Source organism: Pezoporus occidentalis, unplaced genomic scaffold, assembly GCF_034315485.1.
Source record: "Pezoporus occidentalis ecotype Australia unplaced genomic scaffold, CSIRO_AGI_Poc_V1 ctg9, whole genome shotgun sequence".
NCBI classification, from domain to species: Eukaryota; Metazoa; Chordata; class Aves; order Psittaciformes; family Psittacidae; genus Pezoporus; species Pezoporus occidentalis.
Genome location: NW_026916262.1, coordinates 5,335,750 through 5,350,097, shown reverse-complemented (window position 1 = coordinate 5,350,097; position 14,348 = coordinate 5,335,750). Strand labels below are relative to the sequence as shown.

General features: G+C 37.7%; 2 protein-coding genes across 9 annotated transcripts in view; one reads left to right on the top strand and one right to left on the bottom strand.

The window, feature by feature from the left end:
- Window positions 1–5,092, top strand: part of CASD1 (CAS1 domain containing 1) — a 30,209-nt gene extending 25,117 nt beyond the window's left edge. Inside the window, exons 16-18 of the mRNA XM_062605028.1 lie at window positions 473–550; window positions 1,512–1,604; window positions 2,641–5,092. Of these exons, the coding sequence (XP_062461012.1) occupies window positions 473–550; window positions 1,512–1,604; window positions 2,641–2,907 (438 nt within the window). The 3' untranslated portion in view covers window positions 2,908–5,092. The remainder of the gene's footprint in view (window positions 1–472; window positions 551–1,511; window positions 1,605–2,640) is intronic.
- Window positions 5,093–5,838: 746 nt separating this feature from the next.
- SGCE (sarcoglycan epsilon) overlaps window positions 5,839–14,348 on the bottom strand; it is a 29,680-nt gene continuing 21,170 nt past the window's right edge. For 5 of the 8 annotated variants that reach the window (XM_062605035.1, XM_062605032.1, XM_062605031.1 and 2 more), the window contains 5 exons: window positions 13,733–13,759; window positions 12,834–13,022; window positions 11,163–11,206; window positions 10,290–10,324; window positions 5,839–8,653 (listed from right to left, as the gene is read on the bottom strand). In XM_062605035.1, coding sequence (XP_062461019.1) covers window positions 8,603–8,653; window positions 10,290–10,324; window positions 11,163–11,206; window positions 12,834–13,022; window positions 13,733–13,759 — 346 coding nt within the window. In that variant the 3' untranslated portion in view covers window positions 5,839–8,602. The remainder of the gene's footprint in view (window positions 8,654–10,289; window positions 10,325–11,162; window positions 11,207–12,833; window positions 13,023–13,732; window positions 13,760–14,348) is intronic. The other 3 variants (XM_062605030.1, XM_062605029.1, XM_062605033.1) reach the window with 3 other exon arrangements.

The following is a 14,348-nucleotide window of genomic DNA, read 5'->3' as shown; positions in this document are numbered from 1 at the left end:
GCCTTACCTATTTCCTCACTGAAATAGTTTTCCTTTCAGTCAACTGTAGATGAAAATGTCATCACTCTTTTCAGTTCATTGCAAAGGTTACAAGAAAATCGGTCCATAAAAGTGATATGGTAGATAATGCAGCTCTTACCTCTGCTCTTGATTGCTTGTCTATTTGTGATAAAAAATTTGTCAACAGTATGCCTTTATCTTAGGGTATGACTAAGTTCAGTATTTGTCACTTGCAAAGAGTAATTTGAGAGAAACACAAAATTATGCACAATGTAATTTTTCTATTGAAATATTTTCTAATATTAATATTTCACTTTTTCCTACTAAGCAAAATGTATTTTTTTTATATTACTGTCTCGCGTATTAGTAAGCCAACTACTTAGTGCTGAAATACTTCAAAATAGCTTACCTCTTGTTTAATTTTTAAATAGTACATAGAATTGCTACACAGACTGAAGTTTGTGTCTTTCAGGCCTACTCTATTTGGGCTAGTAGCTGTAAAAACAAGACAGAGTGCAATGAGCTACACCCTTCTGTTTCTGTGGTGCAGGTAATTAAAATTATGGTCCTTTTCCTTACAGTGGTAGAATCTACTCTGTTACTGTTTGAGCTCTTTTAGAAATTGGTTTTAAGTATATTTTTGTTTTAGTATGGAATGTCAGCTTCATTCAAATGTCTGAAAGTGAAAAAGGGTTTAACTGTGTTGCTTGCTGGTTTTCATTGCCGCAAAGCACTGAAATCGCATACTGTGATTATGCTTTTGATTAACCATGATGTCCTTAGTGTAGCTTTTATAGGCACTGTTTAAGTCCAGACCAAACTTCTGAGTACGTGCATAGCAGTGGAAAAGTAGACAGCTATGGGGAAGAAAAAGTGTTTGTGAGGTATTAGTGTAGGAAGCACCTATGGGACTCTTTAGTCGCTTTCAGGCAGGGAAGAGGTTGGCCACAGAGGCATGAGTGTGGTTTTCTGAAACTTATATTTTCCTCTTACCGTGTCCCCTGCCCCACTATACCACAGCTGTCTGACTATTCCCTCTCTGGTTCCTTTGCTTAGCAGTGTGTCCTGCCCTCTTGAGGGGGCAGCATGTATGACTGAATTTTTTAATATGAATTTGTCCATCTTGACACTCTCTCTTTAAAAACTGAGGGTTAACTCAGATTTGTGACCAACTTAATTTTGGGCTGGCATGGTATGACATGTTTTATGACCATACCTTGTAAGTGTATAGTAATACCTATCAACATCAAGACTGTGATTGTACTGAAGATGTAAATATGATTTGCTATGCTATAAGAATGCATGTGCGGGATTTGCAGTTTCAAGACTGACTTTAAGTATAAACTGCATGGATTTTTGTTTGGTTTATATACTTATCAGATTTTAAAGACAATTTAATGCATGATGTACTTCACTTTACACAGTGAAAAGGAATAAACCTTTTGTGTGTGTGTGTGTAACCTGCTTGTCATCCACAGTCACTTTTTCTTCTTTTAATTCTTTCAAAATAGATTTTAGCTTTCATCCTCATCAGGAACATTCCTGGCTACATCCGATCTGTGTATAGCTCATTCTTTGCCTGGTTTGGCAAAATTTCTCTAGAGGTGAGTAGAACAATCAGAACTACGGTGAATTGAAACTTAGAAGTGTAAGGTGGTTTTATTAATTGTGGTATAACACATAAATAGTGAAAACATTTATTGGCTTATTTAATACCATGCTGCTGTGTTTGACCTCTTTCAGCATTGTAGCTTCTGTCTACATTTAAAAATCATAGCTGAAATATCTCACAGTAGCAAAGCTGTTTCTCACGTTTTTTGTGGGGGGAGTTTACGGTTGTGAGAATGGGGATTTAATGCTGCAGTAAGATGTGGTGTGTATGCAGTTGGTAGATAAAAGTTTAAGCCAGTTGAAGAATCATGATGAATCTGACTAATGCAAGTACACTTACGTGTTTGCCCTAGAAAGCTTTCCTGCATTAATAAACAAATGTAACATTACAAGCAAAACCCTTCTTAGTGCAGATGTTATCTTGTTCCATTGAGTGTTTGAAACAGTAGGAATTACCTTGCTTTCCATTTGATTTGCTGCCTAATAATATTAAACGTTTCATTTTATTGTATTTACTAAAATGCATTTTAAAAAGGGAAACGAACTTACAGGACAAACTCATTGTGGTACTATACTTACGCAGTGCATGACTTTGAATTGTTTTTTAAAGGATGACATTTTCACTGTTGTGATTCCCAGTGAACTTGAAGGTGCTGATCATGACCAACTCTAGGAGCTATTGCATTCATCAGCAGTTGCAGTATTGTCTTCTATTTGCAAGCATATTAGTTCAGTTCCTTGCCACAGACAGAGTAGCTGAGCAGAGTTGTATTCCTCATCTCTCCTGACATAGTGTAGATGATGCTGCCCTGTGCTGTATTATTTGGTTAAGGACTAGGCAAACCCATTTTGCTATGTACTGTGACAGACTAATAGTTTTGTCTTAAGAGCAAAGAAAGGCATGTGGAAAACAGCTTCTCCGAGTATGTTTAATGTGACTTAAGCAGAAGTATAATGTGTCAGTTGATGCAATAGTAATAGTCATGTTTTTATGTAAGAAAACATAAGCACACTCTCTTTTTCTTTCAGCTTTTCATTTGTCAGTACCATATTTGGCTGGCAGCAGACACAAAGGGGATCTTGGTGCTCATTCCTGGATATCCGATGTTTAATGTTCTTGTCAGCACTTTCATATTTGTGTGTGTGGCACATGAAATTTCTCAGATCACCAATGATCTGGCACAGATTGTGGTTCCTAAAGACAACTCAACTCTGCTGAAAAGGTTGCTGTGTGTAGCTGGATTTTTCTCTGGACTACACCTCTTCTCAGCAATGCAAGATCAGTCAAGACATTGACTTGAAAAGATTCTTGGAAACTTTCTTCAGGTTTATTTTGTGTCTGCCTGAACAAAAATTCTCAACTGGAGACACAAGAAGACATTTAAATTGTGTGGAAAATAAATGTATATAGTGCAAATGTACATATTTTGTGTGGAAACAGCCTTCTCAAACAATCTGAGAGCCAAGAATGCACTGTACAGAATTGCATGTGAAAATGAGTCTTTTCTACTGGATATATGTTCCTGTTTACATACATGTTTAAACGTGACATGAAGAAGTGAAGTTAAATGGTTGAGCACTACCGTGGGCATATCATGGAATTACCTTTAACATGGGTCAGCCGAACAAAGAGTGGATGTTACTGGAGAACCGCCCTCACGTGACACATGCCGGAATCATTCTCATCAAGGAATAAAGAAGAGCAAAGGTGTGATGCTTCAGTAACGGTCACCTTTAGCTGATGTGAAACATGAAGTTACTGGTAAACCAGGGCATTTTTCTGAACAAATGGTAATGTAGAAATGAGTATCTTGGGTGGAGATAGTGTATGTTATGTGAAACCCTTTATACGCAGGAATAAAAAGTCATCACCAATTCAGCAATTTAAGATTGTATACAAGTTTACATAACAGTTTATGGGGTTTTCTTTTTGTTTTTTTTTAAATTTGAGATGTTTTCAGCAAATATGGTGAATTCTGAGGTGATTTTTTTTTCCCTAAAATTGTTTGCTTTTTCATACATTTTCCACTAACTCCTGTAACTCTGTGCAGTTCTTTGTAAAATCTCAGTGAACAAACAGATTAATAATTTTCAGAGACTCAGTTCAAGATGGAGAATTTTTTCCAACCGTTTCTGGTCAGAGGGAATGCCGTCGTAACCACTCCATCAGATCTGAAGGGAGAACAGGGGAATGGTGATCTTTGAACCTCTGAGTTGTGGGTGACCTTGAACTAGGTCTCATTGGGGAACTGGTGCCATATTTTATCCTGTAATAATACTTTAACTTTCAGGAATGCAAGTCAGCCTATTGATATCACGAGGAAGAGGGACTGTGGTCATCTTGTTGCGTGCAGATGGCTGAGTCTCTGAATTACAAATGAAATGAGATTGGAGCTACTTGGAGGAACCTTTTCCCCCACCCATTTTAAGAGTGCCCATCTTTCTTACAAACTCTTTGCTTTAGCATAAAAACTAAAACTGAAAGAATGGCCCTTCAGTGTGGCAGTGACAAGCTGCAATTTATGTTCCACTTAGTGAAGTTATGGTCATTTCTTTAGTGTTTGTGGTTTTGGTTCATGTCACAGCTTGACCTCTGGTTGCTTTTTCATTTTATTCTTCTACTGATCACTTACTATCAGTCAAAAACGCAAACACAGTATTATTTTCTAAGCATTTGTGCAATTACATATGATTATAAACAATATGAATCCTAATTTGTACCATACATACTATCATAGAATAGGTTTGGGTTGGAAAGGATCACCTAGTTCCTTCCACTAGACCAGGTTGCTCCAAGCCCTGTCCAGCCTGGCCTTGAACACTGCCAGGGACAGGGCAGCCACAGCTTCTCTGGGCAACCTGTACCAATGTCTCACCATGTCACGTACATGGCTTTGATCTTATCCCAGTTTAAAAACTGAATTCAAACTTGCAGCCACCAATGTGTGTGAAAGAAAAAAAAAAAAAAGTGAAAAGAATGGCTTCAGATTTTTTGGTTGGGAACAGTTTCTTTTAAAGATTGACCAGCTCATCATAAAAAAAGAAATCATTCACTTCCCTCAAATTCAGCAGTTTTACTGCAAGCTATTCTGAAGCTATGGGAAAGAGACTCAGCTATTTGTTCTTCGCATGTGTAACTTCCAACACTTGGAAAGTCAACCTACTTAACTGGCTGCAAGAAACGGTGCTGGCAAACGCTGCAGTGGGGGCAGGATGCATAACCTCCATCTATGCCAGTATTAGGAGCAACGGGGAAACTGTGAGTTTGAGAGAGACTTTCTGTTTTGTTCTTCACAACTTAAGTATTGTAGATATAATTTTATTTAACTTTTGTACAGACTTGGTTAAAAGATTTATTTTTAATGTTTGCAATAATGCACTTGTTTACTATTACTGTATGTGGGGTAAATATATTTTCTTTTCAGGTCATGTAAAAATATGAAGTAATTTAAACATTAAATAAACGTGCTGTGGATGCTTATTTTTGTAATGGGAGCAGCATCAATTAAGTATAAACTCTTTATTGCTTGACTCCAGCTGGGCTACAGTTCACTGTCCTGCCTGCCTTAAATTACAGGTTAGTACTGTGGTTTCCCCAGAGTGGTATTCTGGATTCAGTTACTTCAACTGAAGGGCAGATATTTGCTTGCATCACAAATTATTTCAGATAACACAGTGCAGGAAGAAAGCTTCTCCTGCAGTAAATCACAGCGTCCCGGGTCTGATGAAATTCCAGCTCCAGTAGCCAAAACCACCCCTGGAGCTCAGGGGACAGCAGCAGAATTCTGGAGTGGAGGGGTCAGGTACTTTCTTGTATTGGGTTACAAGCTGGAAGCTGCTGCAGAGCTCTGCATGAAAGCAGAGGAATGGACTTGGCTTTTCTTCAGTCTGGCAATGTAAAGAAACCCATTCTATGATTCTATAATCCTTAAGATTTATCTTAAAAAATGTATCTTTTAATTTAGCTACTTGAGTCCCACACGACATAGAAGAAGGGGCTCCTTAAGCAAAGGATACAGCTCCTTTTATGATCAGGAAAATAACAACTAACATGGGCACCTGAGCCAAGAGGTGCAAATATTCTCCCTGCTTCCAACATCTCCCCAGTTGGCTCCACCTCAACTCTTGGACACTTACCACCACTGTCACTGTCCAGACTTTTAACAACTGTGCCACAAAGCTGTTCAGGCATCATCATGTAAAATAACGAGGCGGCAACAAGATCACTACTTCATTTTTTTCTATTTATTAGATTTTACATTTCATATATTTACAAAGACATCTGTAGTGCTTTCTATTTGATTTGGTTGCAACCATCACTTCATCAACACAATATCAGTTTCAAACAGTCATCGTACATCATTAAAAGAGGATGGGAATGTACTGTTTTAACTATCACCACTTTCACCTGTTACTAATTCTTTAACCATTACATGTCTTTAGCCAGCTTTATAAATCTATGCTTCCATAGTAATTGTTTTAAAATGAAAAAATAAATATTTTATTAAACTTGCCTCAAATAAATGAACCTTTCAATCATGAAATAGTTCAGGTGTGCTTAATACTCAAGTCACCTACACCAGGAGATTCTTTTCAGAACAGGTGGAGCACCCCCCCGGCACACACTGATTCCTCATACATGTACATAACAGCTTCAGAAATTTCCATAGGTATATTGGCACTGTTACATATTAATACAGGTAAGAGGGGAGCAGCTCAACTGGTAGATAATTGATTGTCATAGTCCTCAAGTTATCAGAAATTGTTATGATCTAGACCCAATACTATTTACAAAGTTTCATCTTACACTGCATTAAAAATCATTATTTAAAATCCATTCCATTCATTTCTGTTTGAAAGCACTGACAGCTCATGGTTTGAAAACAGTCATAGAAACTAATCGAACCAAGGGAAAAAAACAAATATTTATTGGACTCGGATTCCTCACAGCAGGGATAAAAGTTGTACATTAGTAATTTCTATATACCGCAGTGTGCAGGTCCCCAGTTCACTTTTCACTGATCCAAGCTGCTGGAAAAAGGAGGGCTTAGGAGGCTGGCTGCCTGATGAAACCCCTTCCCTGGTCCCTTTTGGATGAGGTAGGTGGGCATGATGCATGCTGCTTTGGAGGCAAGTAGGAATGGCTCTTTGTTCCGACTGTTTCAATAACTACCTTGGCTTTCAACTTCTGCAGCTGTAGCTGAGCTACCTCTTCTAGCATAACCACCAGCATTATGCCTGTGGCTAGGGGCATTTGTTAACACATTCTATAGGTCATGCTTCGCATTTAGGGCAGCCTTGTAAATTCTTGACGTTTAAGGCTTGACAATATACAAGTGCCTAAAATGTATGGGGTGCTGACTGTACACCTTACTGCAACAGTCATACTCATTGCATAAAATGTGTCTAAAAAAGCAGCTCATGACTTGTTTTAACTATCCACTGAGATGTTGCATTCAGGTCTAAGCCTATTAACACACCATTGTTTGCTTAAAAAGTGACGTGAAGTTTTGTGCTTTGAATAAACAGGGTCATAACCATAAAACATTAAAGAAAAAAAAAACCTACTTTGTAAAAAGACCAAACTCTTATCTTATTTTCCAGTTTCTTTTTAGTCTCAGTCTTAAATTCCTGTGTTACTCCCAATTTATCTTAGCAGAGACCTCAGAAACCTCAGCTAAGGCGATGCAGCCAGCATTTAGCAATTAGCAGATGCAGCTTTTTGCTTACATGGCAATGTCCTGATAAACATAAAGCTGCTGAAAGAGAAAACACTGCAGAGAAAAGGCAAAGTGTGTCAGCTCAAACCAGTACAGTGCTGCAAGTTCAAAGTGCAAGAGCTGTTGGTGTGAGCTGGAGACCCTGAAGTCCTGTGCTACGCTGTATTTGAGGATTTAAAGAAGCATCAGAAAAATACACTTAAAATACACAGAAAAGCGTCAGGAGATAAATTATCACCAGCTACTGAAAAATGAGGCAACCTCAGTTCAGATCCTTTTAACAAAGTTGGGATTATTAAGCTTTTGGCTGCACAAACACCTCTCAAAATCAGCGCCTCTGGAAAGGTGTGTGTTCAATCAATTCCTTTTTAAGATGCTAAAAAATAACCCCTGGTTTATTCGATCACTCATTCTCCCACAACTCTGCTCCAGAAAGAACAAAGAATGTGGAAGATGATATAAAAAATAAACTGCACTGGGGCATCAGCAACATCACACACACAAAAATGTAAAGGGTATGTTTAAAGAGTTGAAAGTCCGTAACAAAAGTTTCTCTTGCTTATCTGCAGTCACTAATTTCTGCCTACAGTAGTTTTCAACAGTCTTGTCTAACATAACCAGATGAATGAATGGACAGATTTTAAATGTTTTATTGCTTTCAAATAGAGTAAAGATCTGGTAAAGGAACAGAAATCCAATTTTCAACAGGAGTAGTTTTAGGGTTTGGTTTGGGGGTTTTTGTTAGGGTTTTTTTTTTCCTTCCAAAAATAACTTTGCTCATTAAATTTTGATAATCTCTAAAAAACTAAAGCCTACTAAATCTGGAATCCTATTCTGAGCCTCAGGATAACGCACAAGTTTTCATGCTTACACACAAGTGCTTTTTGTGTGCAAACGTAAGGCAGTTGTATCATCCCATCCAACAGAATCTGCAAGCAACCCTTCAAACCTGGTGCTTATTTCGAAGCTTTGCTTTCCCTGTTAAATCTTTCAGGGGAGCTCACAAGACAGAATAAAGTCTGATATTTATTAATACATATATTTGAAAGATTCTTTTCTGAATGTAACAAATATAAAAAGTTATCAGTGTTTACAAATTGTCAAAAACGTCCAAAGTACAAAAGGATACAGTACATTAGTTGTGTGGAAGTGATTGTACTCTCTGGCACTGAAATCATCTCAATACTGTGGGCATGCACAATGTACACCAGAAAAACTCATGCATCAATCAGAACAAATAAGGAAGTAAGACAATTTGCTGCCTTCTCCAATTACAAATTCATTGCTTCTGTCAGTTTTCTTTCCTCAGGAATACCATTTACCTGCAAGTAGATAAGATCTTTATGTAATCCATTAGTAGCAGATGATGCTTCAACAATACTGAACTGCTAACTGGTCACACAGTACATAAACAGTATTTATTAGTCCCTTATCAACAACCACATTGGAGAAACACAAATACAACCTGGACCAAAAGACAGCACAGACATGAAAAAGCTTTGCTTGCACTCTTCTGGGAAGGGAGAGAGCTGGGAAAAATGTTTAGCTTGGAATTTTTCTATTTGGCATCTAACGGACTTCACAATGGACTGTGTAGCTCCAAATGGAAAACGCAGTGCAGTGTACATGCACTCTTTAGTCTTCTGCATTGTAGGAATATGCTATGAACTTTTTCATTTAATTCCCTTAAAATAGTCCTCATTAATTTTGCCAATCAGCAGAAAGACAATTATAAAACTTAATGTACCTGTTCATACTGGAGACCAGCAGCGATATTCAGCAGTGCAACAGAAACATTAGGTGTGAGTCATTATCTTTCATACAATAATTTCCAATTTGGTTTTAACTTTGTGAGATCATGTCAGCTATTAAGTCTACAGTGAAGGTGAAAAAAAAGTGTTTCTTATCGGGGATTCAGATAGTTCCTGAAGATGACAGGCGTTATTAGAGATGGTTTGCTCTTCAAATGACTAAATATGGTCTACTGAAGCTTTAAGATAGAAATACCTTCTTATTCATAATGGTGACTATTAGTATGTTAATAATCCCGAGTATATTATTGGGAATTTTCTGTAAGAAAGGAAGAAAATTAAACAATGAACATCTAGTTCATTAGGGTTTTTTTGGCCTGAAGTGTTTCAGTTTTGTAAGTTTCTTACTTGAACAGATCAGTAAAACTGATTGCTATGTTTGTACTGATGCTACTGAAAAAAAAAACCCAAACAACTCAGGAGCACCTGAATTTTGTTTTAAATCCTAACTTTCTAAAACTCTAACTTGCTGACACACTAGTCATAGATACCCTTTAGAAGACAAACTGCCAGCGGAACACGCCATCATGGCATGGAAGTGCTCATTTGCACCTGAGTTACAAAGGAAGGTATCATTGTGAACTAAAAGGAGGAAACATTGTCTGTCCCAAATACATTCCCCATCTGCCCCAATTTCTGAGAGCTTGTCACAGGCAGCAGCTGTGATGAATGTAAAAGAACAGGTGCATTCTACCAAAAATGACATACTAGAGAAAATACAGACACAGCAGGGGTTTGAAGACCTATTTTCACAACAGTTCTTCAGTGCGAATTGCAAGCAATAACCCCATGCTAGCTTGTACTTCGCACCCCCTAAAACATCTCACTGCTATAAACAGCACTACCTGGTGATTTCGCACCTTTCCCACTGCAAGACAGAATGGACAACTGTGCGACATTCTTATTCTGCCTTCTAAATGCCTGCAGTAGTGAGTGTTATGAGCTGTGCTAAATGTCAACCCAAACCAGCGCTGGAGGCTTTAACTGCCAGCATCATCCACTATTTCCAGCACATGTAATAATAAAGCATACAAATAGCAAAGCTAGCAAAACTGCAGTCAGGTTTTGTTGTTATAAATGTGTTTCTAATTTCCAGATAACCACAAAATAAACCCCACGTGGGCAGACGCATCTATTATATACTTGCCTCAAATCTTTGAAATGTTGTCATACGAAATTCTCCTTTAATCCCCGAAAGCAGTAATGAAGAAGAAGGATTTTGAATGAAAAGAAAGAGTTGTTTATGTAACTCCTAAGTTAAAACAAGCCTTCCTCTTGGAGCTGTAGTTCCTGTATTATACTCAGTATGTATATATTGCTCAAGTTCTGCCTAAATACCTCTTTCAATACTCAAAACTTAAACTTTGGCCTCTATATTTTCCTTGTATGATCCTTATCCCCTTTTACATGGCTTTGGCTTTGTTTTTTCTCATACCTGATAAACCAGCTACAAAGAGCAACCAGCACCTAGTCAATACACTGATAGGGCCATCCACAATCTCAGTCATCAGGATTTGGGAAAATGCTGTAAAAGCGATGACTAAGACAGGGAAACCTCCAGCATGGATATATGCCTCACCACAGGTTCCCCAGTGTCGACTCTTTATGCTTAATAACAGAAATAAAGAGCTCCTTCTTCAGAGCTTAACTAGTATTGGCAAGGATTAGAATTTTTGACTTCCTATCAAGTTGTAGAGAATCTGAGCAGTGTAACTGCATTTAGGAACCTGGTTGTAGCTTTTGTTTTAATAGAAAATTATTTATAAGAGGAGGTTTTTGAGTTAAGTGTATTATATTCCAGGGTCTCATGCTGAGCCCTAATGTACCATTTCCCCTACTTGTTCCATCAATCACATCCCAAAATTTTTCCTGATGTATCAAAAAAAAAAAAAAAATTGGAATGACAATGCTGTTACACTTTACTGTATTTGAAAATGGTTTCCATTGTCAATATACTGTATGCATTTGTGATTCTTTCATACCAGACACTTAATAGGTACAGTATTTTCTCAGTACTGACCTGCACTCTGCTGCTGTGGAATCTGAGTCTGATGAGGCAGGTTCCTACAAAAAAACAATTGAATATCTTTAATGCTTCCGCACAAAGTCTGAAGTATATTATACATGGAAGTTTAGTACTTAAAAATCATTTATTTGTTTATGAAGCAATAACCCGTTTTCACTATGTAAAGAGAGCTGTCAAAAGGCCAGCCAAGTCAATGCCAGAGAAAGAATTAGTGTTATGGTGTAGTTCCTATTATTCCACTTGACAACTAGGTTCAAAGGCCCAGACTTGGTGAAACAGAGGTAACGAGTCACTGCAGGTTTCTGACGTTATGCAAAGTTTGTTTTCTGTGATGGTTACAGAAAAGGTGAGAGCATTTGCAACTCAATTACTACCTGTGGAATGAATGGTCAGCTAGTCTTACACACTGGACCACTTCACTCATCAAGGCAAAGTTACGTTTTTGTGTCCTGCTGAAGTGTCTATTTTAACAGCTACCAGATGTTAACGTTGTTTGCACAGAAAGGAATCAGGGGTAGGAATGTGGGTAAAGCAGATAAATACTTTACTCAAGAAAGCCTTTGGAACCCTGGTCATAAAAAATTGCCATTCTGAATAGAGAGGAAACTGTAAAAGACAAGGTAGAGCACTTCACAGCAGTGGTACAAAGGATCATTTGCACAGCTGTACTTCCCGTAGCATTTAGCTTTGGGACAGGGAGAAGAAAATACTCTTCTGGCACACACCAGTATCACGAACAGAATTCAAGGCAAGCACGCGTAAACTAGCACTAAGTTAGTGCTGGCACTGGGCAAGTATCACTGAGGCTGTGCAGGCCTGCCAGCTGAGGACCTACCAACTGGAGCTGGTGCCATAGCACAGCACTGAAAAGCAACGCCGACTACATCTGAGACCATTGCCTCACATCTGCTCAACCCAGACACCAAACATTTCCTTTCCAAACCAAACCTATCCAGAAATGCCTTTTTTCTTTTTTTTCTTTTTTTACAGCACCACCAGCCTGTCTGGATTAGAGCACATGCAGAGCTCTAGGTGGGTCTGTGTCAATAGTTCTCTTCAGTTGCTGATAAATGGACTTCAAGGAATTGAAATTTCTGGTGTTTCTGGTTTCTGTCTTGAAGAAAGGCTGGCAACAATGGAAACAGCCGAGAGCTCTGAGCGTTTTCACTGGCAAGTCTGCATTTATTATCTGTGTAATGGAATATGCTCTTCTGTTCAATGCTAACATCGCAAACATAAACCCTGGGTGACAGGTACATGACTAACTACTTACAAAGTCCGGATCTATTTTCAGGTATGAAACTACCACCGACCCAGCGGTAGTTTTATACCAGGACTCCAGAGACATGGGTTAAGAAGCAGAATGTCTAAAATAAAACAGTTTTAATTGATTCCTCTGTCAAAAGTCGGTTTCCTCCAAAATATGCAGAAATGTAACTGTTCCACGCAAAGCTGCTTGCCAAGTCTGCAGACTGAAACCCAGCTGTTTAATTTTATAACAGAAGGCCTTTCTTTCTGCTTGAAATGCAAGTATCAGTGTAATCTTGAACTACAGAGTCATTACTGATACTTCCATAATAAACAGATTTCAGATGACAAGCACTGGAATCCATATTTAAATCATGGAACATAGTATTAAGGAATAAAATAACCCTAAATACTTACTGCTGTGTCTGCATCAGTGGCATACTGGTGTTATCGTAGCTATCTGTGTGAAGGGGGGGTACAATCTCACCAGTAACTGGGTGGAACACTGGGAGTGTGGAAAGAGGCCATGCTATCTCTCTATTTTTAGACATGTCACGAAGCTCTTTGGTTGATTTCTGTATAGCACTGTGGTGGACCAACTGGATGCTACGTCAAAAGGAAATAAAACATTAAATACATATTGTAAGTGCTCTATCAAAACGGACAGACTTTTATAATTATTATTTTTCTTAAAAATACAAGGACTTTGATGCACGCTACAGACTCTCGAGTGCAGCAATTACAGTAAACCATTACACAGCTAATTTAATCAATATTGGATTTATTTAATTTTTAAAGCAGTAATTATTCCATTAGATTTTGCTGTCTGGATAAGTATTTTTTATAGAATCCAAGACTATGCAATTTATGGCTAATATTTCATTTATTGGCTGCAGTTAAAATAAAAGTTTTGGTTAACTCCTGATTATAGTGGTAGATTCGTAACTCATATAGATTAGTTTTAAAACGCTTCATAGTATAGGCACTGGATACCTTCCAGGCTATTTGTCCTCCTGTCCACTGCCATTAAGATATAGGCTAGGAAGTCCAACGACCAGAAGTATAAATTACATATTACCATATTTATTCTAACAGCACTGTTTACTTTTGAATTGACAGTTAATTTCAAACCCTTTTTATTCTGGTCTTCTACCCTTGCCAAGACTCTGATTTAAAAGCAGCTTTCACATTTATGAATTAAACCATGGATTAGAGAGAATGGAAGAAGATTATGACACACATGTATGAAGCATGACAAGCTACTGAGAATGGAAATTAAATGGTAAAAGAAAAATAACAGGAAAGAAGACACTTACTCTGGTGTTTGCATGTTTCTCTTTTCCCTAAAAACAAAACAAAATTTATGAATTAAATAATAGCATTGATAGTTGGAACATTAAATCTGTCTGATGATGAAAACAGTACGTGATGTAGAAATGCTGACAAGGTTATTGCTAAATGCAACTTGGCAGCATTTGCAGCTGTGTTTATGGTGAGGCCTTGATGAACGCACATAGAGAGATGTGATACTGGTGACAGAGACAGACACACACACACAGACATATACACAGAGAAATGAAAATGCAAGTTAAAGAACAAGCTTCTGGCTAAAATAAATTCTGTGACAAAATGAAATTGTAGTTTGTGTAAGAAATGGCAGAAATTACGTTACTTGCTGCTTTCCTTTTATGTGTTTTTCTTTTAGAATATGTCTAAGTTCATTTCCTCAACCAAATCTATTTTATAGAAGTTAGCATTTTAGAAATTACTTAATATTGTCCTGAACCAGCGATCCTTTATTAGTATTTTATTTGTCTGGGGCATTTTGGAGAGTTGTGCACAATTTTGTGGAGTTTTGTGTGTATGTTGAGATTTTTAACCCTTTCAACTGAACAACTAAAGTCCCTATATCCACTCTCGTGGAAATTACTC